The following is a 25690-nucleotide window of genomic DNA, read 5'->3' as shown; positions in this document are numbered from 1 at the left end:
TCCACCTTCCCCAGCCTGCTGCCCTCTAGTCCAGCACATCTGGGGCCCAGGTTGGAGAAGCCTGAGCTAAGCCGGTGAGCTTGCGGCCAGAGACAGACGTGGCAAGCAAGGCTGGCTCTCCTTCCATTCCAGAGGGCGGGTAGAAACCATTTTTGTTTCTAACTTCCAAATCACCTTGATTTTGCAGAGGAGAAAGACTGTTTAGAGCAGGGGACAGAGGAGTACTGCTTCTTAGCTGACTTCCAGACTTAGGAATCCTGCATCTTGCCTTCACTCCCCAAAAGAAAAAGAAAAGGAGAAGATCTGTTCCAGAAAATTATCCGCGGGAACTAGGTCCTCAGAGCTTGCTTTTATTTCCAGCCACACAGAGAAATTCATTTGCAACAGGCATTCTGTTTTTAGCAGTATGCCTCTATTAATAGTTTAATTTAATTTAAACAAACATTTGTATCCTGTCCTTTCCGACAAACGGTTCAGGACAGCTTGCAATGATTTAAAAATTAGAATAATACAATGATAAAACAGTAGATATTAAATCAATATAAAACAACACTTCATAAAACTAAGGGAAAGAGAGAAAGGAGGAAAAGAATAGAAAATGTGACTGTGGAAAAAAGATATTAAAACATCTAAAAACCTTAATTATTAAAATGATGGTTGAATAAAAAGGTCTTTACCTGGTGCTAGAAAGTGTATAAAGTCTCTGGGGAGCACATTCCATAGTCTGGGCACCACTGCAGAGAAGGCCCTCCTCCGGGTAGACACCTTCCATACCTTCTTCAAAGAGGGTTCCCGGAGCAAGGCCCCCCCTGCCGATCTTAAGGGGTAGGAGGGCAAAAAGATGCTCCTTCAGGTGTCCTGTTCCCAAGCTGTTTAGGGCTTTGTGGGTCAATACCAGCACCTTGAATTGGGCCCGGACTTCAATTGGGAGCCAGTGTAGCTGATAGAGGACTGGCGTTATAGGAGAATAATGACTGCCCCCCATCCCCAGCCTGACAGCTCTATTTTGAACCAGTTGAAGTATCCGGAAGTAGCCAGTTGAAGGACCAAGGGCAGCCCCACGTAGAGCGCCTTACAGTAATCCAGCTGTGGTTCCGGTACAAAGGCCCGCTCTTGCTCGTGACACGTGAGATTTCATAGAAGCCCCAACCACACGGGCAGCTGCTGCTTGCGGGAAAGAGCGCCGAGGAGTTGTGCCACGTGACCCCTCTGTCCCTGTGGGGACCGTGGCTCCCCAAACTGAGCTCCACTGTTCTGTATGGAGTGCAGCTCAGCCCACACCCCCGCCAAATTTGGCCGGGTGGCCGTTTTCCCAGGGAAGGGAGGTAGTAAGAATTATCCACACTATGTAACATCGCCTTGCCCAGCATGGTGCCTTCCAGATGTTTTGGGTGTCAATTCGTAGCATTCTTGACCCTTGGCCATGCAGGTTGGGGCTGATGGGAGTTGAGGAAGGCGGGCGCATTACGAATTCGAGGCCAGCTGAAGGCACTTTCCAAGAAAAACCTGCATTTCAGTCCAGTGGCCTGCAAGAGAAGCATTCACTAGACAGATTTACCACTCCAGGATTGCCGGACAGTGAATTGATCAAAATGTGGAATAAGGAGCAGAAACACTTCTGAATCGTGAATACAGATGTTCTCAGCAACTGTTTGCTCCCTCCTACATCCACCAGTCCCCTTCCCTCCAAGGCGGTGATCAGTGCACCGACTCGTCTTCCCCGTGCCCTGCCTGCGGCTTTGGCATTAATGAATGCAAATTAAAAGAGAAAGCACAGAGTCGTGTTTCTTTTTCAGAAAAATTGCAGGGGAAGCCAAGAAGGCACGGAGATGCTAGGCCAGAAAGGATCTGTGGGGGTGTGGCTGGGCTGCCCTTCACAGCGGGCCTCAGTTCTGTGTATCGCCCAGTCCTCCGGGCAGGGATAGGCTGTTCTGACTTGAACCCACAGAGATGACCACCTGAAGCAACTCAGGAAGCGTCTGTCCTTGACTTGGCCCCCAGACTCTTCGTGTCTGCTGGGCAGTGCCCGCTCTCCTCCTTACCCACCGTGCCCGCTGTTCCTTGCCCAGCCATGTTCTTGCCTTCACACCCGCAGGGTCTGGAGAGAGGCCAGGGACCGCATCGTTGGGTTCCCGGGGCGGTACCACGCATGGGACATCCCTCACCAGTCTTGGCTCTACAACTCAAACTACTCCTGTGAACTGTCCATGGTGCTGACGGGGGCCGCCTTCTTCCACAAGGTAAGGGGTGCGTGGCAGGACACGGCCTCCCTCCCTCCCTCGGAACCGCTCCCGTTCTCGACGGCAAGGGAAGCTGCGGGGAAATCTGCCACGCAAAGGAAGCCCCTCTTCTTTCTCCCTGGCGCGGGAAGCCAGTGCGGTCCGGAGCTGGAACGCTGCTGAGCCCAGCTCGAGGTTGCAGGGGGCAGCCCTGGAGGAGGAGCGTGGCTGAGCAGCCTCGGCAGCCTCCCGGGCTGTCCGTGCGATGCCCGCTGGAACGTTCTTGCCGTGTTCAGCACGTGCCGGAGGCGACGCAAAGCCACCTGCCGGGAACATGCATGTTAAGAGCAGTTGCGCCTCCTCTGCTGACCAACCCGTGGCTCCGGAGCGGCTCGGTGCCAGGGCCTCCTCGGCGAAAGCGAGGCTCTGGATGTGTCTCCCAGGCCCAGCTGCTTCAGTCACGCTGTTGAGATGAGAGGCACCGTGCGAGGCTGCCTTTCCGTCCTTCTGAGCAGCTGGGGATTTTTGTAATGTTTTCTTAATTAATTAATTAATTAATTAATTAATTAAAACATTTCTATGCCGCCCCATTTGCCGAAGCCTCGGGGCGGCTCACAACATTAGGTTAAAATACAAGAAATAACAATATAAACTAAGTCACCCTGGCCAGATAAAATAATCAAATAATATTAACAATTAAAATGACGCTTCAATAAAAAGGTCCTCGCCTGGCGCCGAAAAACAAATAACGACGGCGCCAGGCGGACCTCTCTGGGGTCTTGGATTCTTGAAAATAAGCAGCCTTCTTCTTTGTGCTGTTAGTGAGCCGTAGGATTATGGGAACCGTAGTCCAGCGCATCTGGAAGGCACCAGGCTGTGGGGCTTTGCTCTCCAGCTAAGCCGACTGCCGCTCCCAGCTGCCATTCTTGCGTTCCCGGGAGCATCGCTGGTAGCCGGCCTGCGGGGCGTCCCTCTCCCATCACACGCCTACCTGGGCCAGAGAGCTGCTTGTGATCCCCACCTGGATAGGGCCCAACCTGCTTTCTTCCACCCGCAGTACTACGCCTACCTGTATTCCTACGTGATGCCACAGGCCATCCGTGACATGGTGGACGAATACATCAACTGTGAGGATATCGCCATGAACTTCCTGGTTTCTCATATCACGAGGAAGCCACCCATCAAGGTAAGTGCCTGTTTTTCTTGAAGAAAAACCTCTTTTCAGCATCACATTTTTGCAGGTCTAATGTTCATGGGTACTGACTCCTCTTCTCTCGTCTTCTCCTCGTTTTTTCGCTTGTGAGGATAGGGAAAGCTTCCCCAACTTGGTGCTCTCCGGATGTCTCAGACTATAACTTCCAGATCTGACCACTGTCTGGGGCTGATGGAAGCGGTAGTCCAGAATATCCAGAAAGCGCCAAATGGGGCATGCAACGAATCCTCTGAACCCACTTGGCCAAGAAGAGTGGAACATTTAATCGATTAAAGATTTGATCAGCTGACTCTGTAAAAAAGACTTGATGGGAAAAGATTCTTCCAGTTGTGATACTTCCCATCACACACGCTCCCAGTATTCCTCCCCTCCAAATCCCAAAGGAAGGGGTGGGCATGCAGAAATAATATTTCTTGAACTGGCCGTTCATGTAGGGCAGGGTCAATATACCACCAGCAGCACAGACCAGACTTACCATAAATTGTCGCGACTGCTAGGAATAGCTTCGGCGAGGAAATTCAGTCCCCTGAAAAGCCAGATCCACTCGACTTCTTCCTTTGATTAAAGGACAGAGTTTAGGCTCTGAAAGCTCAGCTAAAGACAATGGGATAAATAGAGCTTGCGTAATAAGCCTTCCCTGAAGCACACAGCATGACCTACTTCTTCTCTGCACCTTTCCCCAAGTTTTAAAATGTGTGCAGAGATGCTCAGCTGTGTGGGATGTGGCAGCGAACAATTATCATTTTAGCTCTGTGTGTGCGTGTGCGTGCAAGGCAAGCTTCCAAGCTCCTCTTTGATCTGGATTTGCTGACACATCCCACACAGCATGACCTACTTCTTCTCTGCACCTTTCCCCAAGTTTTAAAATGTGTGCAGAGATGCTCAGCTGTGTGGGATGTGGCAGCGAACAATTATCATTTTAGCTCTGTGTGTGCGTGTGCGTGCAAGGCAAGCTTCCAAGCTCCTCTTTGATCTGGATTTGCTGACATGTTCATCTGTTTATTTAATCAGTTTTACCCTGTTTTTCTGTCACATTAACATTGAAAGCAGCTTGAAATTGTGCATATTATCCGGTAATTAAAATAGACAAACCTAAGGAGGAGAAGAGCACGAATATCGCAACAGTGCGTTAGAAACCAGTTTGAGAGCATAAGCATTCAAAACCCACTCAGATGAAGCAAGATTTCCAAGCCCGTCTAGATACAGGAAGTGGGGGAGCCCCGTGACCCTCTTCCTGGAGAGCTTGCAGCACAGCTCTGGCATCACCACTGAAAAGGCCCCGTCTCCGCCAGTGACGGCCTGCGGAAGCCAGTCTTGGCCTGTGGACAGGACTCAGTGCAGAACAAATGGCAGGAAAGCATCTGTGCGGAAGTCGCCCGAGGGGCCTCTTCCCACCGTTGAGCTCTGGGCCGCAGATCCTGCCCGCCCGCGAGCTGCTGCTGGATCGGCGGGTGGAGGCTGGGCCTCTGCCTCTGCCGCGCCCCCCAGTTGACCGCCTTCCTGCTCTCTCGTGCCCAGGTGACCTCGCGCTGGACGTTCCGCTGCCCCGGCTGCCCGCAGGCGCTCTCCCACGACGACTCGCATTTCCACGAGCGGCACAAGTGCATCAACTTCTTCGTCAGGGTGTATGGCTACATGCCTCTGCTGTACACCCAGTTCCGCGTGGACTCGGTCCTTTTCAAGACACGCCTGCCTCACGACAAAACGAAATGCTTCAAGTTCATCTAGGCGCGCGGCCTCCCGCAAGATGCCGGGGCAGGCCATGCCCCGGGACTCGTCTCTCTGCCCGTGCCGGGGGGCACGCGTGCGGAGCCCGCGCCTGCGCAGCCCCACAGGGACGGCGTCGCGCGGGGCCGTCCACGGCCTCGGCCTCGGATCACACTGTGGGGGGAGGGAGCAGAGGCCTCGGCCCATGCCCTGGCTGGGGGCCGGCCCAGGCCCAGCGGGGGGGTTTTAAAATGTTATTATTTAAAATGGAAGGGTTTTAGATACGCCTTGCCAGGCTTTCTATTTTTGTTGACGGGGGGGGGGGGGGGGGGGGGGTTTATTCCGTTTTTGTTCTGATTCGTATCCGGCCCATATCTAGTTTGGGAAGACGGGACGCTTCCCAGGGAAGGCCCCTGCTCCTCGTGACCCCGTGCACGCTTGTGGGGGGCGTGCTGCCCCCAGACGCCCTTTGCCACTCGCGGCTTGAGCGTTCCGCGTCTGATTTGGCTGGGATTTGCCGAGTAACAGGTGGGTCTGTTCTCTGAGAAATGCCTCCTCTGCCCGCCTCTCCTCTCTCCTCCCCACGCCCTGGAGCTCACAGCTGCTGGAGAGCGCCCCCTCCGCTGCGGTAAAGCCAAGCCCCCCCCCCCCAGCAGCTCACCTGCCTGTCCCATGTGCCTGCTGATGGCTCGTGCGCCTCCTGGCCACTCTGCACACGCCTTCTCCAGCCGGTGCCCCCAGCACCTGCCCCCAGGCGGCGTTTTGCTGACGGCCAGCACCTCGGCCCACCCTCTGGAAGCTGTGCCGGGGCGCCTGGCAGCGGCTGTGCCATCCCTGTCGGCTCTGCCGGCTGAGGCCGATGGGAGTTGCAGTGCGGCAGCCGGAGAGCCGCGCACCCTCCGGCCTCGGGGAGGCGCTGGCGCTGTGCCGGCGGGCCATGCCGCTCCGTCAGTGCCGTGCGCCGCGGCTGCTTTCCAGGGAGGGTCCCCCCAGTTGGTGCTGCGAGCGCCGCCTCTTTCACGTGCCTGCGTCTTTCGCCGTTCTCTCGCTGCCCCGTGCTTCCTCTCTCTCTGTCTCTCTCGCGGACACGGCCTTCCTCCTCGCCCGCCTTCACGGCCTCGGTGCCTCCGCCATACTCGGGGGGCAGTGCCGCCGAGCGCTGCCGCACGCAGCCGCCGGGCTGACTGGGCCGGCCCCCGGCGCGCCCCCCAGCCCCCTTTCTTGCCCTGTGCCTCCCCCCCCAGCCTCCCGCCTCTTCTGCGGGGTCCAGCGTTTCTGTGGGGACTGAAGTGCCAGGAGCCCGGCAAGATGCCGCCAAGCTCAGCCCGCGCCCAGTGTGGGGCAGGGCCCGCCGCCTTCCTCCTGGGGGCTTTCCCATCCTGCTCAGGTCCCGTGGGTGCCGCTTCCCAGGGGTGTCCCTCTGGGCTCCAGCGAGGCCTAGGCAGCGAGGGAGCCGCCTCTCCACTCCTTCCCCTGAGAAGCAACAAAGGGTCCTGGCAGCGGATCCGGTTGCCGTCCATAAAAGCGGCAGGTCCTGTTAGACATGCACCACGACAGCCTTCCCCAACCTGGTGCCTTCCAGCTGCATTGGACCAGACTGCTTGCCGTCCCCATCCAGCTGGGGCCGTGCTGGCTGAGAACCGTGGGAAGTGTAGTCCATGGCAAGGGGAGGGCACTGAGTTGGGGATCGGTGCCCACATATCACTGTCCGACGTGGCCCGCATCCACCCAGATGCTGGGTCTTACCTGCCTACCCAGCATGCACCTGTCTGTGATGCTGTCTCTCCCATACCGGGTCCGGGTCACATCCTGACCTCCCTGCATCTGAGCAGCCTTCAGAAACTCTCTGCCTCTGCCTCTCTCTGCCTCTGCCTGCCTGCCTGCCCCTCCCTCCCTCTCCCTCTCCCTCTCCCTCTCTCTGTAAGGCAGAGCAAAAAGGAGGGAGGCAGCGGGGGGCTTTTTGGCCTCGTCGTCAGTGACCCCCCCCCCCCGCCATTCTCCGCGGTGGCCTTCGCCTCCCACAGACACACGTGCCGGAAGTCAGCCGCTCTCCACAAACCCCCGTGGGCTCACAGGCCGCCTCCAGCGCGTGTGCAGAGACCCAGAGGCCGCCTTTCCTCGCCTCACAGCGTGCGGCTGGCGCATGCCAGGAAGACGGCAGCAGGGCACTTTCCGGAATGTCTCCCGGGCCGAGCCCTCCCTGCCTGCTCTCCCGGCGCGCTGACCCCCCCCCCGTCCTGTTTCGCGCCCCAGCCTCCTCGGTCGCTCCCCTGCCTGCCCTGCCTGTGCTGCGCTGGTTGCAGCCGACCCAGCTTGGGCCCCGGGCGGCGCTCGCTCGGCCTCCCCGCCGCCGCCGCGCTCCTCGCTGCCTTTCCAGCGGGACCTGCGCTCTTGCAGAAGCGTGCATTTGCGCTTCCTCACGTGCCCGTTAGGATCGCCGGTTGTCTCGCCTCGATGCTGTGCCTGTTTCAGATCAGGCTTCCTCAAAGGGACCCTGGCCGGCCCTCGCTGGAAGCGATTTGCAGGGATTGTGCGGGGGGGGGGAGGGCTTGTGGGACCCCCCCTTACCATCAGTTCTTGCAGTAGTTTCCCTGGAGCCAGGGCACGCATGTTACTAATATTCCAACTGCAACTCTGCCGTATTCCTCTCTGTCAGATGGACAGTCTTTTTTTGGAGATGATGGGAAGAGGTGAGGGGGAATGGCTTCCTGTCACAAGGCATTCTGGACCCCCAATGGCGGGAGGGGGTGGCACACCCCTCCCATTTTAGTCCCCCCCCCGCTTGCATCCATCGCTGGCTCTCCATTCCCTGCCCCGAGGGGTGAGTTTAAGCACTCTGTGAGCATGGGATTTTAAGTGGTGATCTAAAAGACAAGATGTGGGAGGGAGGGATCGACAGCCCCGACACGAGCACAATATTCCTATGTTAAATTTTGTAAAAGGATGAAATAAACTCGGAGTTTAACTTGTGCGTGTCTGCCTGATGGTTTGCCACCTGTAGCAGGAGGAGATTCTTTAAGGGGGCAACGCTGGAGCAAAAGTCCTTGCCTTCACCCTCAGCGAGATCTCGCCGCTGCCCAAACACCCGCGGGTGCCCCTCCAGCCAAATGCTCGGCATGCTGCTTCACCCAGATCAGCTCCAGACATTCCTGAGCCACCGCCATTCTCTCAAACAATAATAATTAACCCATAACAATGCGTTATTAGGAATTAATCTAAAATAACAATGCTGCTATTATTATTTTACATTGCATTTACACCCTGCCTTTTTGCTCTTGTGAGAAACCCAGGTAACCCAGTCTTCCTCTTCTCCATATTATTCGAACAACAGCCTTGTGGGGTAGGTTGATCCGAGAGAGAGACTGGCCCGGAGTCACCCAGCCAGCCTCGTGGCTGAGTGGGGACTAGAACCCGGATCTCCCAGGTACCCAGTCTGACACTCGAACCTCCACACCTCGCCGGCTCTCATTGTCTTTATTCTTATTATCATCATACATTTTTGTCATCGTTGTCAAGAGTTGGTCCAAGCAGCCACAGCAGCCCTAGTCCTCCTTGTAAGAAGCCACAAGGCCAAACCGAACAGACTTTAGACGTGCAGGATGCAACTTTATGAAGAGTTGGGGCTTGGTGCATCAAGCTCCATCATCCACACGCAGACTGGTAGCCGGGCAGTCTCTGCTGTCCTGCAGGGGGAACAGGACGGGCAGTTCTCTGCCCTGGGGCATTTCTGCAACCTCGCAGAAGCCCCCAGGCATTAGTGGTGCTGTCAGCGTGCCTGGAAAAGCAGCACCAGCCCCTTTCGCCATATCTCAGCAGCTGGCCAGGGGCACGGAGAGAGAGATGGCAGGAATTAAAGACACCGAGCAGATGCTAAAAGGACCCAAACAACGGATACACCGATGCATTTGCAGCTGCCGGATTTAGTACAATTCAAAGGGCTTTTACAGGAAAAAAAGCTGTCTTTGTGGTGGAAGCATTTTCTGGCCTTTCACGACCAGCTACTCCTGAGGAGAGGACCATTTCGTTTCTGTTCGCCTAAAGCACTTTTAGCCAGTCTTCTTTAGTGTGTTTGATATCGTATACGTTACATTTTCAGCCACCCCTACAATTCTCAGTCAAACATTTTTAACAGTTATCCTTAATTTTGATCTCTGAATGAAGACTGCCATCAGTGTAAGCATCTGATTCTTGCTCAAAATTGCTAGGAAGGGTAAAAGCATTTAGGGCACAAAGATTTCAGAAAGATGCAGAAACATTAGGAAGGGACCAGAGGAAGGCAACAGAAATGCTCCAGGGTTTGGAAACACTGCCCTGTGAGGAGAGACTGAGGGAACTGGGCATGTGCAGTCCTGAGAAGACTGAGGGGGACATGAGGTCCCTCTATAAGGACCTCAAAGGGTGTCCCAAAGAGGAGGGTCAAGATCTCTGCTTGCTGATGCCGGAGTGCAGGACACGGAAGAATCAAGTCAAGCTGCGACAACCGAGATTCAGGCTGGGCATCAGGAAAAGCTGCCTCACTGTCAGAGCAACACAACAGTGGAACCAGCTGCCCGGAGAGGTGGGGGGCTCTCCCACACTGGAGACGTTCAGGGTGAAACTGGGCAGCCCTCTGAGTGGGATGGTGTGATTTGGTGTCCTGCACCTGCAGGGGGTTGGACTAGATGGCCTTCATGGCCCCCCTCCAGCTCTTACTATAGTGTGATTCCTTGATTGTCTGCCATGTGCATTCACACAAACACACCCTTCTGCAGAGCGAAAGGGACACCGCCAAGAGCAGAGCTTAAATGGCTGGATCCGAGAGTTACAGTGCTTCTCAGCGTGATGCTGCTCTTTCCATCCAATGCTCTCTGTTAATTGCTCTTTGATGCTGAAGCGAATGTTCTGCAGTCCATTTGAGCAAGGGGGGTTGAGCAGCACAGGCTGAGATGACGACGGTGTGCAGTCGCGTTGCTTATTTTAAGCGAGTTTATTTTCCAGTTAAGCATAGCTTGTTCTTTTTGATAAGAACCAGATGGTTCCCCTCCTGAAAAAAAAATGTCATTGTTGGAGAGGCCTTCTCTGCATCATCTAAGGGACTGAGTGAGTGGGGTGGACCTTTCTCAGTGGAGCTTGAAATGTTGTAAGACCTCACTCCTGGAGAGACCAGCCCTTTGAAACAAGCGCTTCTGGCCAGAGCCTGCCGCATGGATGCGAGCGCTGAAATGCCTTGCGTAATTTGTCTGCAAGCACAATCTACCCTGCATTGCAGGCTGCAGCAGAGACCCCGGTGTGCAAGAGTCCCCAGTCCTTTGGAGTCCATGGAAATTTGGCATGAGCAAGGACCGTGGGTGCGGCCACAGACGTGGCTGCTGTGGGCAGCGCCCTCATCCCAAATCGACAGGCCTGGGCTTGTGGCAGCACAGACCTCCTCCGGCACTTCATGCTTGCCTGTGACAGGTGCCTGTCCAGCCACTCGCTTCTGATATCAGACGTCCGCCTTGGTGGGCTGCTTTCCCACAGGGAAGGCGCCAGGCGCCGTGCTGCTTCAATTGGCTTGCCTCCGCGTTGTTTCAAGAGCATAAATCGCCGGACAAGCCACCCGGGCGGCCATCTGGGGCACGGAAGGATTGGTTTTCTTCTCATGCCCTGCAAAGGGACTGCCGTGGGGCTTGCAGCAGCTCAGTCCGCGCTACGTGTGCTGGGACTGTGTCCTGGTCCCGGGCGAGTCTCCATCTCTGATGACAAAGAAACCAGCAACTGGTGAGCAAGAGGCCCAGTCCACCGATTGCTTGCTGATTGATTGATTGATTGATTGCCTCATTCCCATGGGCTCTAGGCAAGGGCAATATTCCAGGTACTGAAATCTGGGCAACACAGTTGGGTTAAACACATTTATATCAATTTTGCCTAATGTTAAAGGTATTTTAAACATAAAATTTCGACTTGCTCTTCATGGACTTGCATGCAGTTAAACCCTGGTTTTGCCTAGTAAGGGCAATTGGACCGGACTAATTTTTGCTGCCATCTGGAGGGGCCATGAGGTTCGCCATCCAAACCAGCCTGAGCCCCACCTGCCACCTCTGGTCCGCCATATTAACCACATTCCACCTGGTGGGACTGGTTGCAAGCCACCCTTTCTCCAAGACTGAATGTAAGAAATGCTGCGAAAGATCTCGCCAAGCTCCACCTAGCCCAGAGTCTGGTCCATCTCTTCCCAGCACCTCCTGTGACTCCACACCCCTCACTTCACTCACCGTGTGGCTTGAGAAAGACCTGCAAACCCTCTAAAGGTGCTTGATGGCAGTTTGCTTGTCCTAACAGAGACTTGATTTTTATTATTTTATTTTACTCATTTTTATTTTTATTTATTTGGGTAATTTTTACCCCATCCAATACCCAGTGGGTCTCAGGACAGCTCACAGTTCAAATCCCATAAATACCCAAATAATACAGTATAAATGATTCACAAACTGAGCATAAAAGCACAGTTTAAATTAAACATTAAAAGTACGGAAGAATAAAAAGCTCTTGACCTGGTGCCAAAAAGTATATAACGTTCGCGCCAGGCAGACCTCTGAAATTCCTTCCCACTCAGTGGCGCTCACTGCTTCTCTGAAACATCCACCTTCACTCTAAAACCCCTGAGTGTTTCAGTGGAGGGTGTGTTTCCGAAAGGACGACAGCTGGGCGGAGCGATCGCTGGCCACGCAGCCTGGGCCACGGCGCGGTGCCTCTCCCCCGCCACCAGCCTCGCCATTGTCTGGGCCAGAATGGAAGCCCGTGAGCAGGCCGGGAGCCATGGGGACAGGGGAACCACGCTTGGCAGCAAGCCCTGCTGGCGTGTGGGTCTGTCCGGGTCTGAGTCAAGGGCACCCAGAAAGAGAGGTGCTGGGATCCAGGCAACAGGACCCCGGGCAACAGAAATCCCGAGTCCAGCAGCAAGCCCAGTCGTCGTCGCAGAAGGGGCCAAGGTGAGAAACTGGGAGTGTGCTGCAGCAGGGCAAGGTGTGGGCACCACAGGGAAGGTGCCCGTAAGGACAGGAGGAGGGCCAGGGTACCCTGGGGCAGGATAACAAGGCAGGGCCAGGAGCAGTGAGAGGAGGAAGCAGGGCGAGGCGAGGCAGGATCAAGCGAAGGTCTGGCAAGGCGCAGGCTCGGGAGACCTTCAGCTCTTCCCCAAGGCTCCTCTCACAAGTCTGGGGAGGGAGATCAGTCCTCCGTTCTCCCTTAATACAGCTACTGCACTTAATGCTGTTGATTTCCCAAAGCAGTGCGTAGTCACTGACTCACTCTTAGGGCTTGGAGCTAAACATAAAACGCTCCCCCATACATTACCTTAAACCAGTTGACACCATTAGTTGAAAAAAGAAACGCCACCACCTCAGACAAGGTCTCTAGTTTATTTTTTTAAACGAAACATCATTACAAAGTTGAAAAGAGCTATGAAATTGAAAGGGAAAACTCCATCACAAGCAGATGGAAAAAATACATTTTTAAAAAAGTTACTGACCTCTTGTACTCATGTGGGAAAAAGGCGGGCAGAGTGGAACTTGTAACACCCCCGTCACTTCATGTCCCAAAAGCAAAGAAAGATTTTCCTATACTTGATCTGAAAGTATTTTTGCATTTTTGCAAAAAGGTGCATTTTTGAGGCTCTGAGCTGTGCACTCGAACGAGAAAGCCCACGTAGGATCGTGCCAGGATCCCGTCCGCAGCAAAACGTCGTGTGGGGTCCATGCTGTCCCTTTCCAAGAATGGCAGTCGGACAGGCGGCTGTCATGGAGGAACATACACGGAGGCACGGCTGCAGAGCAGGGCTGACGGGGTCCTTTCTTGGCTGTGTTTGCTCATCTCCACGCAAAATCTAGTTTCTGGAAAGGGGAAAACAGCACCTCTTGGACTCTCCCTGGGTGTTTCATGACGCAGAAAAAGAGCCGGCGATCTTACTTTGGAGAGAGACGAGGGGTTTCCCTTGCAAATGGAAGCTGGACGGACGGATGCACCGCTCACGCTCTGGACTCCCACTGCCTGCTGTTGTTCCGTTTCTCCCTTCCAAGAGGGAGAACTTGGAAGGGCGGCAGCTAGAACTTCTGAAGGAATTTAAGGACCAGATCCTGCAGCTTCACCCGGAGTGCCTCATCGCTTTCGCACATGATGTGGGTCGAATCCTCCTCGATGCGAATGAGGGTTTCCACGTCCTGGAAGAGCACGATGTGCCCTTTCGGGGTGTCCTCCACCTTCACGTCGCTGAAGCCGTGCTGCAGTTGCCAGAGAAAGGAGAGCGTGAGAACGTTGTAGAAAGTAAGATACACCGCTGAATCCTACTCACCAGCACCTGAACATGGTGGTCCCGATTTGCTAGCTGCGCAGGATGCGTCCCCCTGATTGAGGGCACCCCTGATCAAGGATATGTGAGTCAGGAATACAAATGATGCCTTTCACATGTGACCATCACTGCCCGCTTCTTGGCACGCCACTGCAACCCAAGGGCCGGGCTCACTCTAACGTAACATGAAGGGGGCTGGAGGCCGGCAAACAGAGGTTTGCCAGTTCTCAGTGGCTCCCCGTGGAGCTGCATCAAGTCTAGGCATGGCTGGGGTGGCGCCTCCTACCCCGTTCTCTGTTACCTTCTCCAGCGTCTGCACCAGCTGGTCCACAGGGACGGAGCCGCTCAGGAGCGGCTTGACAGGTTTAATTTCTGGCACGTCTTCCGCCACCCTCTTCCTCTTCTTGCCGGGTTGAGGCTGCGGAGGCTTGGGGGGAAGCTGCAGGGAAAAGCATGTCATGGGAGGAGAGGATGTGGGAGAGGCAGGTAACCCTGCCGAAATCCAGCCCAGGAGCCCGACGCAGGTAGACAGGTGCGTCTCCAAAAATTTCGCCAGGGACCAGACAGCCAGACCCCTCGGTGTGGTGCTTGCTCACCAGTGGAGGAATCCTATTTCCGTGGCACGTCCCCAGCGGAAAAGGGGCTCCACTGGATTTTAGTGACTATGAGTGCCATTAAATTGGCCTCCCCCTGGAATCCGAGCACCTGGGGCGCCTTTGCCGAGCCCTCCCTTGTGCCCAGCCGCACCTGCAGGACGTGCTTGTTGTCCTTCGTATGCAAAACAGCCGTAACCGTTGCCAAGGAAATGCCCGGCTTCATCTCTGTCGGCACCAGTGAATCAGCGAGCTGGAGCAAAAAAGACGGTCAGCTTTAAAGAAAGGAAGTGCAGATCCAACCGAAGTTAGACGAATGTCACAGAACCGACAGAATGCGCGACAGGGACACTCGGAGAGAGACATTCCCACTGATCTCCCTCCGTGAAGCCGGAGCGTGCACGGACCCGGAAGCTCTCTCCCAGGAGAGTCGTTTGACAACCTAAAGGTCAGATGTCATAATTAGGGCATTAAAGTCTGGGCCTCCGTCATGGTTCAGGAAATGCAGCATCACAGGTTGGATGGATACATCGACCGTAAGGATATTGCCGCGAATTTCCGACTCTCGTATTGCTAGGAGACAACCTATCAGGATAAATTCCTGGCGGAATATCCAGAGGAACAGTTTCTGTGGAAGGAAAAAAAAACCCTTCCTTTTTTGCAATTACATTTTTAAGCATTTTAATAAAACCACCCTTATTTACATTGCTGAAATTCTTTATTTTGTTGTTATGCTCATTCAGTTGATGTATTTGTCATGGCCTATGGATCGTGCGATAAACTTTCTTGATGATGAATAGGTCCTCAAGATGGGTTGGGCTATAACGCGCAAAATTCCTAACTGGAGCCTGGGAAAGACTGCGGCCAAGACTGCGTTCGCACAATCTCTCCAGCACTCTGCGTGGTTACCCACGGTTTGTGGTTTTTCCCGTGCTCCTCCTGATGGAGCTGGCTTCCATCGCCCCTGCTCAGTCCTCCCACTGTTGACACATCCCCCCTCAGCCCCCGTGCCTGAAATTCTACCCCAAGGTGCATTGCTCCCTGCCTCTGTCACCGGCCTCTTCCTCATTGGTCCACCCATAGAGTCTGTTTGGCTGGAGCAGCTCCAGCAGTTGCCGTTCTTTCCAGAGGACTCTATGGTAGTTGCATACCAGCCTCATGGAAACCAAGTTCCAACAACAGGACAAGCCATGGTGGCACAGAGAAACCATCAAACAAACCATTGTTTCGCAGAGTGGTTTCTAAAGACTAAACACACCGTGCTGAAGCACCATGTCTGTGTTTGGACAATGCAACAGACTGAACAATGGACCCCCCCCCCCCCCCCCCACCATGGCTTGTTGTGCTGTCCAAACCTAGCCAGAATCTAAACCCAGGCTAATCTTTTGCAACATTCTGGCACAGCCCGGAGTGATCAGGAATGGATCCGCGGGCAGGAATATGCAAAACAAGGGGCGGGCTGATGCTGGCAGGAGCCGGCATGGCTCGTGAGAGGGGTGGCAGCTCCTGGGAGCAGCTGGGGGGTGGGCTTTGGGGCGCGGTTTGAGGTCTCCCGCCCAGAGTGCAACAGTGCTGAAGAAGAGGAGCCTCCCGCTGAAGGCTGCAGCTCCATCGTGGCCACCCTTGGGGAGTTCTGCAGCTGGCTGATTTTAGGCCCTGTATTGCACTGGGATGCTGGATGCCAAGGTCCCGCCCTCGCCGCACAATGGCCTGCAGGTTGCCGTGCGGAGCTCTGTCTGCGCCACCTTGGCAGAGCTGGCAAAGGGGCAGTCTGGCCTTGTCAGGAGGATGGGCCATCCAGTCCCGGAGGCTGCATGGGATGGGGAAGGAGGCGGCTCCGCTTGCCCTCGTGGACTTTCGAAGGTCGTCTGGTTGGCCACCCTGCAGACCCTCATCTGATCCTGCCGGATTTTTCCCGTGTTCTAAGACTCTCCGCAAGAGATGGGCTGGGAATGATCGGTCGGCTGTCCATCAGGGATTACCGCCACCATCCCTGTCTTCTCCATCTGATGGCTTCTGAGGAACCCCGAGGCCGAAAAGCACGAGACACAACATCTGCAGCTCCACTCCTCCCAGGTTCTCCAGTCAGGATGGAGAGGCACCTGCCCAGGGTTAGTTGCAAAGTCGTCTCCATGGAACCCCATTGACAACATTCCTCCAGGCCCTCCTGTCCTCCACTATCCCCGGAGTCCACCCAAGCCCACTCCCACCACCCCAGTGACTCCATCCAGCCACCTCAATCTCTGCCATCCCCTTCTCCCTTTGCCATCAATCCTTCCTAGCATCAGGATCTTCCCCAGGGAGGCCTTCCTTCTCATTAGGTGCCCAAAGTATTTGAGGTTCATCTTCAGGATCTACAGGGGTCCTATTCTGTGGACTGCAAGATCCGACCTACCATCAAATGCTGTTGCAAAATAAAAAAAGATCCGCTTCTCAGCCCAGTCATTAAAAAGGGGGAGAATCTACTGAGTGGCCACCTTCAATCACTCGCGTGGTGCACCACAGGACCCACAGATCTATCATCAGCCAGGAAGCGTCTTCCCTGAAGCCAGAGGGTAGAAGTCGCTTGGCTGCCAGCTACATTCCATTGATATGGCTGGTCTTCTCTTTGAAAGAGGGGAAGCAGGTCAAACCTGGGTGGCTGAACTCTTCGCTCAACGCTGGCGCCCATTCTTTCCCCCACCCCTCTTCTTTGGCATTGTTTGCCTGTCGACAGAATTCATCCAAGACACAATGCAGTGAAACAGTGGTCCAGTGGGAGAAGCGTCAGACACAGGTCTGCACCGCTGAGATTCCCAAGTTCCATACTGAGCTCACAAACCTGCCTCCGAGCGTATTTGAAATGCTGCAGTTTAAGCAACAACCCGCCAACCCTCGGATGGCTGCAAAGAGCAAAGAGGCATAAAAGGTTCTTTGGGGTGGGAGAGATTTTTTAAACAGTCAGTAGAAGATTCTTTCTCCTCCTGCTGCCTCCGAACTTGTTGGAGTATGACCTGTGGTATTGCCTGTGCTGCAACCTGGCTGGGGATGCTGGGAATTGTAAGCCAACGCGCTTGGAGGATATCAGTTTGGGAAAGGGTGCTTTAAGCCGAGCCCCAAGGTGTGAGATGAGGTCAAACCACTGCTTTCATTAACTCTCATTGCGCCTTGGAAGTGGACGGAATAACGGTGCGTCAGAGCTATGCGCAATTTGGGGTGGAGTCTCGCAAGTCGCTGCTGCGAGACGGAGGGAGGGTTAGGGCTGGGACTGGCAGGCTTCATGCGCTGCTTGTGGACTTCTCGGAGGGACGCGGCCGGCCACTTATCTGTGCCACTCGCCACGCTCAAGATGTGACGCGTGACGCATGGCAGCGCCCAGTGACTGATGAGCGGATGTAGTATTTTTGTGCTGCCCTTTGTCTGTGCAAAAAGGGATGCGTAATAATTTCGCCACTGCTTGAAAGGTCTTCAGACAGGACCGCATCCACAAGGACGTATCTGCCAAAATGTACCCGCAATCTGGTGAACATTTAGAAACACAGAAACAGAGTGAGTCAGAAGGGTCCTCCTGGGCCATCTAGTCTGATCCCCGACACTAGCCGGCTCTGCTCACAACATGCCTACCATGTACATGTCTAGCCTATCCTTGAACAGTCTCACCAAAGGGGCCTCAACCACATTCCATGGAAGCCCGTTCCACACCCTGGGAGTCCTAACCGTCAGGAAGTGCTTCCTGGCATCCAAATTGAACCTTGGCTCCCTGAGCTTGGCTCTGTTGGAACGCGTCCTGCCTTCCTCTGCAGGGGAGAACAGGTCTCTACCCACCTCCATGTGACATCCCCTCACATGCCTGTATGTCGCCAACAGACCCCCTCTGAGTCCCCTCTCCTCCAGGCTGAAGAGACCCAGTTCCCTCCGTCTCGCCTCATACGGCATCCCCTGCAAACCGGCCACCATCCTTGTGGCCCTACGCTGCACTGACTCCAACCTGGCTATATCCTTCCTGTAACAAGGGGCCCAAAACTGAACACAATACTCCAGTTGCGGGCGCAGCAGAGTCATGTAGAGTGGTAGTAACACCTCTCTCGATCTAGAAGCCACACTTTTGGCTATGCAACCAAGGAATGCAACCAAGAATTGCAACCAAGTATTGCAACAATTTGCTTGCATTCCTCTTGTTCTGGATTCCCAATTTGATTTCTGCAAATGAGCACATTTTCCCACCACCCCGAATCAGCCCGGCTTTGGTTTGAGGAGGAACAGCGCTCCAATGGGGAGATTTGCACAAATTTGAGATTCACGCAACTCAGGTCCGGTCATGGCTTGACTCACGATCGCTCCCATTTGCATAAATGATGGCAACTGTGAGCAGGACGAGCTCGTGAAGGGGCAGAGTGAGTTCAAAGGCTGCTCGCTCACCTGCGCCCGCCTACCAAAATGGCGCCCCTCATCCTGCGTCCTTCGCTGTGTCCTAGCCGAGGGGGCAAGGCAGCCGGGCAAAAGCTTTGAACCAGGTGGCTATCAACTGGCCCACTCTTTCTTGGCCTGATGTTTTCACGGTGTGCTCTTTTTAATTGTCTTCCCCACTGTTATTAAAAAGGGGCAGGATTTGGTTGTCGTGGCCAACAGCGAAACACGACAGAAGCAATGCGACGGAGGAGAGGAAAGGTGCCAGGAAGGTAAGTCCAGTGGCTCGAGTGAACAAACTCACACGGAGCAACTTCCCCTCTTCCCACCCTGTTATCCCGGATCTGCGACTGGAGCTGGCGATCAGCCTCCCTCCAGGGGTGGGACTTGCGGCCAAGCACTGTTCCCAGAGGAATCCTTGTGGGCTTCGAGGACAAGGTCAGGCCTGCACGCCGGAGGGGGTCCCCACGCTGCACCAGCCCACTGCTTTGCTTGCAGAACGGCCCCCGTTGATTCCGGGCATCTCCCGCCGGGGGAGGGGGGGACAGTTCTGGCTGGGTAACACTGGGCTGGGAGGACCAGGGGCACGGCTCAGCCTGCGGCAGCTTGCTGTGCTCAGAGGGCACACTGCGGGCCGGATCCATAGCACTGCCGTTTCTTGGAGGTCTGAGTCAGCTTAAGGAATGGAGTTTTCTCCCAGTTCCCCAACTCTGTTTTCCCCCCTTCTGGAAAGGGGGATAGAAATCCCAGGCAATGGGGTAGCCAAGCTGAGCAGCAGGCCTCGCTAAATTCTCCAGAGGTGCCAAATGACCCCTGGGACACAGGAGAGTTTAAGGCTTAAACTTTAAGCCGTCCTTCTTGGCAAAGGGGTGCTGCGCGGGTCTCGGAGGTTGAGGGGGACAGAGGGGCACTTTGGGGGCTGGAGCAGGCCCCCGTAGGGCCAGGTTGGCGCAGCTGGGCGGGGTCCCCCGGGTGCTCCGGAGGCCCTGCGGCCAGGCTGCAGGAGATGCGCAAGGATGATGTCGGCCTCACTCCGTTTTGCTTTTTGGGGGGTGGGGGCGGTGCGGAGGCTTTTATTAAAAAGCTTTTCATCACAGACATCATTAAAGCTGTTTTGCTGCTACAGGGACTGTAATGAGTCTCGAGGGCTTCTTAAAACGCTTAAGGAATACAGTGACGAGCCGCCTTCGCCTATTTGCGTGGTTTTGATAAACCCATAGAAGTTAATTTCCCAAGGATGCCGTGACGGAGCGGATGCCACATGCCACGCGGAGCCGGTTCTGGGACAGCCGCTCCAGCGCGCTGGAACCGAATGGCCCTCGCAGCCAGGCCTCCCGTGGCCCCCGGGCTGCATCAGACGCCACGCCAGCTCCCACAGGAAACTCCAGGCTGGGCGCGCTCTGCCGCGCTCGGAGCCCGGCTTGCTTCCAGTGGGTCCGAACCCCACTGGGAGTGCTGTTGAGGTGGGCTTCTCCAGGCATAGGCCTTTTCCGACCTGGTGCCCTTCAGCGGTGTTGGACTACGACCTCCAGCAGTCCCCTGCTGGGAACGATGGAAGTTGCAGTCCAGAACCTGTGCAGGGCTCCAGGCTAGGGAGGTGTGGTCTGACTGAAGTCAGGCAAGTCTGGAGCTGACCCAAGGAATCGCAGAAGGCAGGCTGCTGGCTGAGACGGCAGGGAGGAGCTACCTGTGCAGGTAACGAGGCTGAGCTGGACAGACCCACCATCAATTCCCACGAACCTGACTTCTGGCCGTGCTGGCTGGGGCTGATGGGACCTGGGGTCCTGCACTCGCCTTGGTGTGCTATTCACATCTTTTTCAGCTGGAAATGAGTGCATGTGGCCAACTGGGTTGGATTTGGCCGCAGAGACTCCGCCGGGAGTCTGGGTGTCGTCATTCTCTGGAGCGACTTCTGGGGGTGTCCCGACTTCTCCAGGCCTTCCATTGGGAAACTGAGCATCTGGAAGGTGCCCACAGACTGGCTGGGAGGCCATCGAAAGGGGGCGGCTTGCTCTGTCCAGCAGGATCAGTGCGAAAGGGCCACTGCCTTGCAAGGCTCGACTTAACCAAATCTGATAAATACACATCTTTAAAGGATGCAGAGAAGCCAGGAGAAAGTCATTCTTTTCCCAATTAAAAACACACTCCTGGATTCCGGCTTCCATTCCAGCTAATAGGCTCTTTGCATGCAAATGAGCCCTCCCCTCTAAATTGAATAAAGGGGATTCAGCAGCGGGGGCAGCCGACCTTCGTTAAGAAAGCTGCTTAATTATGCACAAGGCTCTGTGTTGTGTTTTTACATCCTGTACGGAATAGTTCCCCTTTGAGCAGTAATAAAACAGCCGTTCCAGTTTGTGAGTTTTCTCAGGAATGCCCTGCTGTTTGTCCACGAGAAAGCTTGCGGTACTCTACAAAGGGGGGGTGGGTGGGATGCGACCCCCCCCCCGGGTCTTTTGAGATCAGCTGTTCTCTCCAGGGCTTCATGCCTTGCTCGCAGGTGGAGGGTTCCCGCACAGTGCCTCCATGGGCACGTACCCCCTTCTGCATGCCGTGCTTGTGCCGCACACCAAGGAGAGGAAGGGCGCTCTTCAGGGACCAACGAGGCCCAGCATCTCTGCTCTCCCTGCCACGGCCGAGGCAGGCGAAGAAGGGGGCTGGAACGGGGAAGAGGACAGTCCGGGATCTCCTGAGAGCGCCGCTGGAGGCTGCCTCCCTGGCTATTCCGAGCACATGGAATGTGAATCGCGCCCCGGCCGGGAGGGGGACGGAAAGCTGCAAGTGCGTGAGGAGCCGGGAGGTGGCCTGTGTGGGCTGGATCGGTGCCCCTGCGGGTGCCAGCCTGAGGTCGCCGCGCTCCTGCCGGCGTCCGCAGAGCGTTCGTGCTGAGCCTTTCTGCCGAGAAGGAAAACGCTTCCCACAAAGTGGCTGGCGATGCGATCGTGGCGACGGAGGGGCCGCAGCAGTGCCCGACGCGGCCTGAGCGTGACCTTATGCGTTCTCCATGGTTCCTGCGCAGGGTGTGCTTTTCTAAGTCGAAGGGCACCCCTCCCGGAGCCCCGGCCTGGCCCAGAGAAGCTGGCAAAGGCTGCCCAGGTGCCTTGGGACGCGGGGAACCCCGAAAGCCGTCCGGAGCAGTCGGCAGCCCTACAACGGGACCCCGCGGGGCGTGCGGACCTCTCTTAGCTCACAGAAGCCTTCCCCAACCTGACTGCCCTCAGAGGTGCTGGACTACAGCCCCCATCACCCCCAGCCACCTTGGCCGATGCTCTGCCAGCCTTTTGGGGTCCGTGAGGCTGCACCATCCCTGCCAGGCGGTTTGGGAGCTTCCCCTAAGGGCTTTTCATTCTTCTGCAACTGAACGGTTTCCCTCCAACTTGTGGACACCCCCCCGCCCCCCCCCCCGCACACAGAAGGTGCCTTTTGCCCGGAGAAGCGTGAGCTCTCGGGTGGGCAAGAGACAAGCAGGGGTGGGAAAGACGGCCTCCCAGGTGCCGCTGGACTGCAACTCCCCCCACCCCTGGCTACCGGGCGACCACTGGGGACGACGGGGGTCGCACTCCAAGCCCTCTGTGGGGCGCAAGGCTGCCTGAGGGAACACGCCGGAGCCAGCTCTCCCCCGCCGGCCCCAGCCCGTCCAGGAGCCCTGGCGAGTCCCGCCACTCGTGCGCAGTCGGGTCCGGGCCACAGCTCAGGGCCAAAGCTCCCCGGAGACCTCGCCGCACGGCTGCATCGCCCAGAGACGTTGCGAGGCCTGGGCGGGATCCGGCGGGCTGGGGCTCGGCCACGCTCGCGCCACGCACGAGGCCTGCGCGCCGCCGCCCGGGCCCCCCGACTCACCTCCGGCGTGATCTCGATCTTCTCGTAGCGGCGCTTGAAGGGCAGGGCCAGCACCTCGGCCCGGTGGTAGGACATGGGCGGGGGAAGGCAGTCGACCATCAGGTCGGTGCGATGCGCCTGTGCCGGCGGCGGCTGCGTGTACTGCTCCGGACACACCACTTGCAGCGGCTGCGAGAGGAGACACACCTTCAGGGCCTGCTCTGGGAGCCCTGCGGGCGTACATGCCACATCCGGGAACCTGTAGCTCCGCATCCCCCGTCGCTCCGGGGAGCCAGGCGGACGAGGCCTTACGCGCCGTAACAGAGAGAGCCCATAATAGTCTTCCAAAAGCACAGGAGGAAAGCTAGACTATAAAACACCCGGTCTCCAGCAGCTATATACTGCTACCCAAAGTATGGGAAACAAAGAGCACAAATTGGATTCTTAATGCAGGAGGACAAATCCGACTTGATGGGCATCATGGAAACTCGGTGGGACGACTCCCAGGAGCTCAGAAACAAAAGGGCATCGCTTGCTCGGGAAGGACAGAAGGGACGGGGGTGGAATCACACTGTTTGTTAAAGATACGCATCTCCGCACAGAAATAGAGGATGAGCTTAGTTGCCCCATTGAGAGCATCTGGACTGAAATAAACAGAGCAAAGCATTAAAGGAACACGGTGGCCGGAATCCACTCGTGAGCACTCCGTCAAGAAGACAAGGGTGAAACTTCTGAAGGCAGATGGCCAATGTTTTGAGGAGGGACGGCGTGGTCACTGGGGGGACCTCCACTTCTTTGATTGAGGAAACGGAAGGGGAGGCCAATTCTGCCCAACCTGCTGCTCTGAGAAGTTCAAGATAATTTCCTCCTCCAGAGAGTGGAGGGAGGAACTCGAGGACTAGCCGTTCTGGGCTTGTTTCCAGCCTACAAGGATGAGCTAGTGGGTGAAGTGGCCCGTTCCAGCGCCGCGGTTCTCTGATTCTATGTCGGGTGGGAGATTTAGGACAGCTCAAGGACACCTCCTTCCCACAGCACAGAACTGAACTGTGGAACTGACTGCCACAAGATGTCGTGACGGACACCAATTTGGACGTGGTCTTTAAAAAGGGATTGACACTCATGGAGAAGGCGGCCATGCCTAGCCGCAGAACCTGATGGCTAAATGCTGCTTCCAGTGTGCCTATGCACATCAGCTGCTGGGGAACATGGGTGGGAGAGTGCTTACGCTCCTGTCCTGCTTGTAGGTGTCCATAAGCCTTTGGTTCACCACCGTGTGAACTGAACGGGAGCACAGGTGGATTCTGGGCCTGATCCAGAAAGGCTTTCCTCAAGCTCTCAGGGGAAGGGTTGGGGTCTTGGTCCCTCACCTATCCAGGTAAGCGGATGAGGGGGGTCCCTGGCCAGAGCAGGCCCCACAGTCTGCACAGAGTGGTCTCCCAAGAAGGGCCCCCACCTTCTTGCACGCAGCTCAGGTTTTGTAAGCAGAACGCCTGGCTCCACGTAGGAAATCAAACCCCGTGTTCATTTTGCTTGATGAAACAAGCAACAGGGGCTCCCTCCTTATTCTTACTGCATTTCATTTCTAAACTGCCCCACGGCTAAACTCTGGGCAGTTTGCACAGTGATTACTGGTGGTTAACGATTATTGCGTGATGACTACTTATCTTTGCATGAGGTTGATGGAAACACGGGTGGTACACGGCCCGGTGCGTCTGTTTACAATCGGACTTGCAAATCAGCGCCATGAAAACGTACACCTGCCCAAGCGATAGACTTCAGGTACTATGTCACTGCTAACCATTATGTAAAATGAGATATTAGCATTTATATTAAAAATTTGTTATTTTTGTATTGTTTTAGAAAAATAGAAACAGAGCGAGTCGGAAGGGTCCTCCCGGGCCATCTAGTCTGACCTCCGGCACCAGCCAGCTCCGCTCACGACACGCCTTTTGCTTAAAGCAGTTCTGGTTCTGAGGCTGGAAGCGGTTTGTGATGGAAGTGGCTAATTGTGCAACATGTTGTGGGGTCCTGGCATTCCTGGTTTCTACCCCTTCTCCTTCTGCCAGATGGAAACACGGAGCAGAGGCAGGGAATACCAGGTGCAATACGGCAAGTTGCATTGGGATGTGAAAAGGTGGAAATGGCTTGGTCCAACAGGAGAGAGTTTGGCTGCCCGTGAGGGTGACAATTTGGCAATGACTCCCCTGTCAGAGAGAGAGCGGCCTTCCTTGCCCGTCAGCTTCCAAGCAGCAGTTGCTGGGAATGCTCTCTGAGCAGCGGGCTGGGCTAGATGGCCTCCCAGACCCCTGACCCGGCTCTTTGGTCTGCATCTGCCATGGCTTGGCGGTGGCCCTGGGGAAGGATTTGGTGCAGTCAGCCCTGTGGAAAACTTCGCAAGAGAAGGAAACTTCAGCCACGTTACCTGGACTTCTTTCAGCAGTTTGGACACCTGGATAAAATTCAGCCGGGTGTCGATCGGGCAGTAGATGCACTTCATGGCCAGCGGCTGGTACGGGGCCAAAGCATCCAGGTAAGAGAAGTCGGGCTCTGCAAACAGGAAGGCGGGGATGGGGCGGGGAGGAGGAAATTCAGATGCTCTTTCATGCCAAACACTCAAGTCAAGGCCTGCCCCCTAACCCTAGGTGTGCTCTCCAGCCACCACTGAAATTTCCCACAATGCCCTGAAGAGAGGCATTGTGGGAAAGTGAAAATGGTGACTTGCAGCTGCCTGCTGCCGCCACCAGGTGGGGCTCTTGCCGGGACCCGCCATGGTAGGCGCTGGCTCCATGAATCCTCTTTGCTGAGGGTTCCTTCACGCTTGGGAAGAACATGGTGCCCCACAGTTAGGGGGCGCCATTGCATTGTTAAAGGCTGGGACCTGAAGTGCTTTGCCCACAAGAGCCGGAGAACGCCGGACTTTCCTGGACACAGTCCGCGAGACTTCCCTTCTTGGACCTCTTGGCTACACCCTCAAAATGTGTTGCCCCAAGCAGCGAGTTCCCCTTGAAATTAAAGCCTAGGAAGGGTTCCGTTTGGAAGTCCAAATTGCTCTGCCACCCGTAACGCCGGGACACTTGCCTGTAAATATGACGGTGTTAAGGCTAGATTTCCCCCAGAGCTCCATGAAATGCACCACATCTCCGAACCGCAGTGAGGGGTGGCCCGTGAAGACCACGCACGGCTGCTTGAAGTCGTGGCTGAAGTCTCCGTGGATGCTGGGGTAATGCTTCAGCTTGTTTGTCTGAATGAGCTGGAAGGCAGGAGACGGAGGGCTGTCAGGAAGCCCCTTCTTGCATCATTATTACACGCATCTATTTCAACAGCTTGCTTTATGCAAAGGAGTCGAGAGGAGCGGAAGCAGCCAAGCCCCTTGTGAACCGATGCATAACCGCCTCCAAAAGGACCCCCGTGGGGGGCAATGCCGAACTTCTGGAACAGCTGCGCTGTCTAC

At 55.6% G+C, this 25690-nt stretch overlaps 2 protein-coding genes across 6 annotated transcripts in view; one reads left to right on the top strand and one right to left on the bottom strand.

The window, feature by feature from the left end:
• The window catches only part of EXTL3 (exostosin like glycosyltransferase 3), a 103803-nt gene extending 98356 nt beyond the window's left edge, over positions 1-5447 (top strand). For all 4 annotated transcript variants that reach the window (XM_044450275.1, XM_044450274.1, XM_044450278.1 and 1 more), the window contains 3 exons: positions 2096-2240; positions 3277-3405; positions 4951-5447. In XM_044450275.1, coding sequence (XP_044306210.1) covers positions 2096-2240; positions 3277-3405; positions 4951-5160 — 484 coding nt within the window. In that variant the 3' untranslated portion in view covers positions 5161-5447. The remainder of the gene's footprint in view (positions 1-2095; positions 2241-3276; positions 3406-4950) is intronic.
• Positions 5448-12499: 7052 nt separating this feature from the next.
• Positions 12500-25690, bottom strand: part of INTS9 (integrator complex subunit 9) — a 68986-nt gene continuing 55795 nt past the window's right edge. The window contains exons 12-17 of one of the 2 annotated variants that reach the window (XM_044450251.1): positions 25318-25489; positions 24662-24786; positions 22261-22428; positions 14192-14290; positions 13746-13883; positions 12500-13376 (exon numbers count right to left, since the gene is read on the bottom strand). In XM_044450251.1, the coding sequence (XP_044306186.1) occupies positions 13200-13376; positions 13746-13883; positions 14192-14290; positions 22261-22428; positions 24662-24786; positions 25318-25489 (879 nt within the window). In that variant the 3' untranslated portion in view covers positions 12500-13199. Of the gene's footprint in view, positions 13377-13745; positions 13884-14191; positions 14291-16302; positions 17536-22260; positions 22429-24661; positions 24787-25317; positions 25490-25690 lie in introns of those variants that run through there. The other variant, XM_044450252.1, reaches the window with a different exon arrangement.

The sequence above is a fragment of the Varanus komodoensis genome, unplaced genomic scaffold (genome assembly GCF_004798865.1).
Source record: "Varanus komodoensis strain SLA01 unplaced genomic scaffold, ASM479886v1 scaffold64, whole genome shotgun sequence".
In the NCBI taxonomy this organism is placed as follows: domain Eukaryota; kingdom Metazoa; phylum Chordata; class Lepidosauria; order Squamata; family Varanidae; genus Varanus; species Varanus komodoensis.
This window is presented reverse-complemented; position numbering and strand designations above follow the sequence as displayed.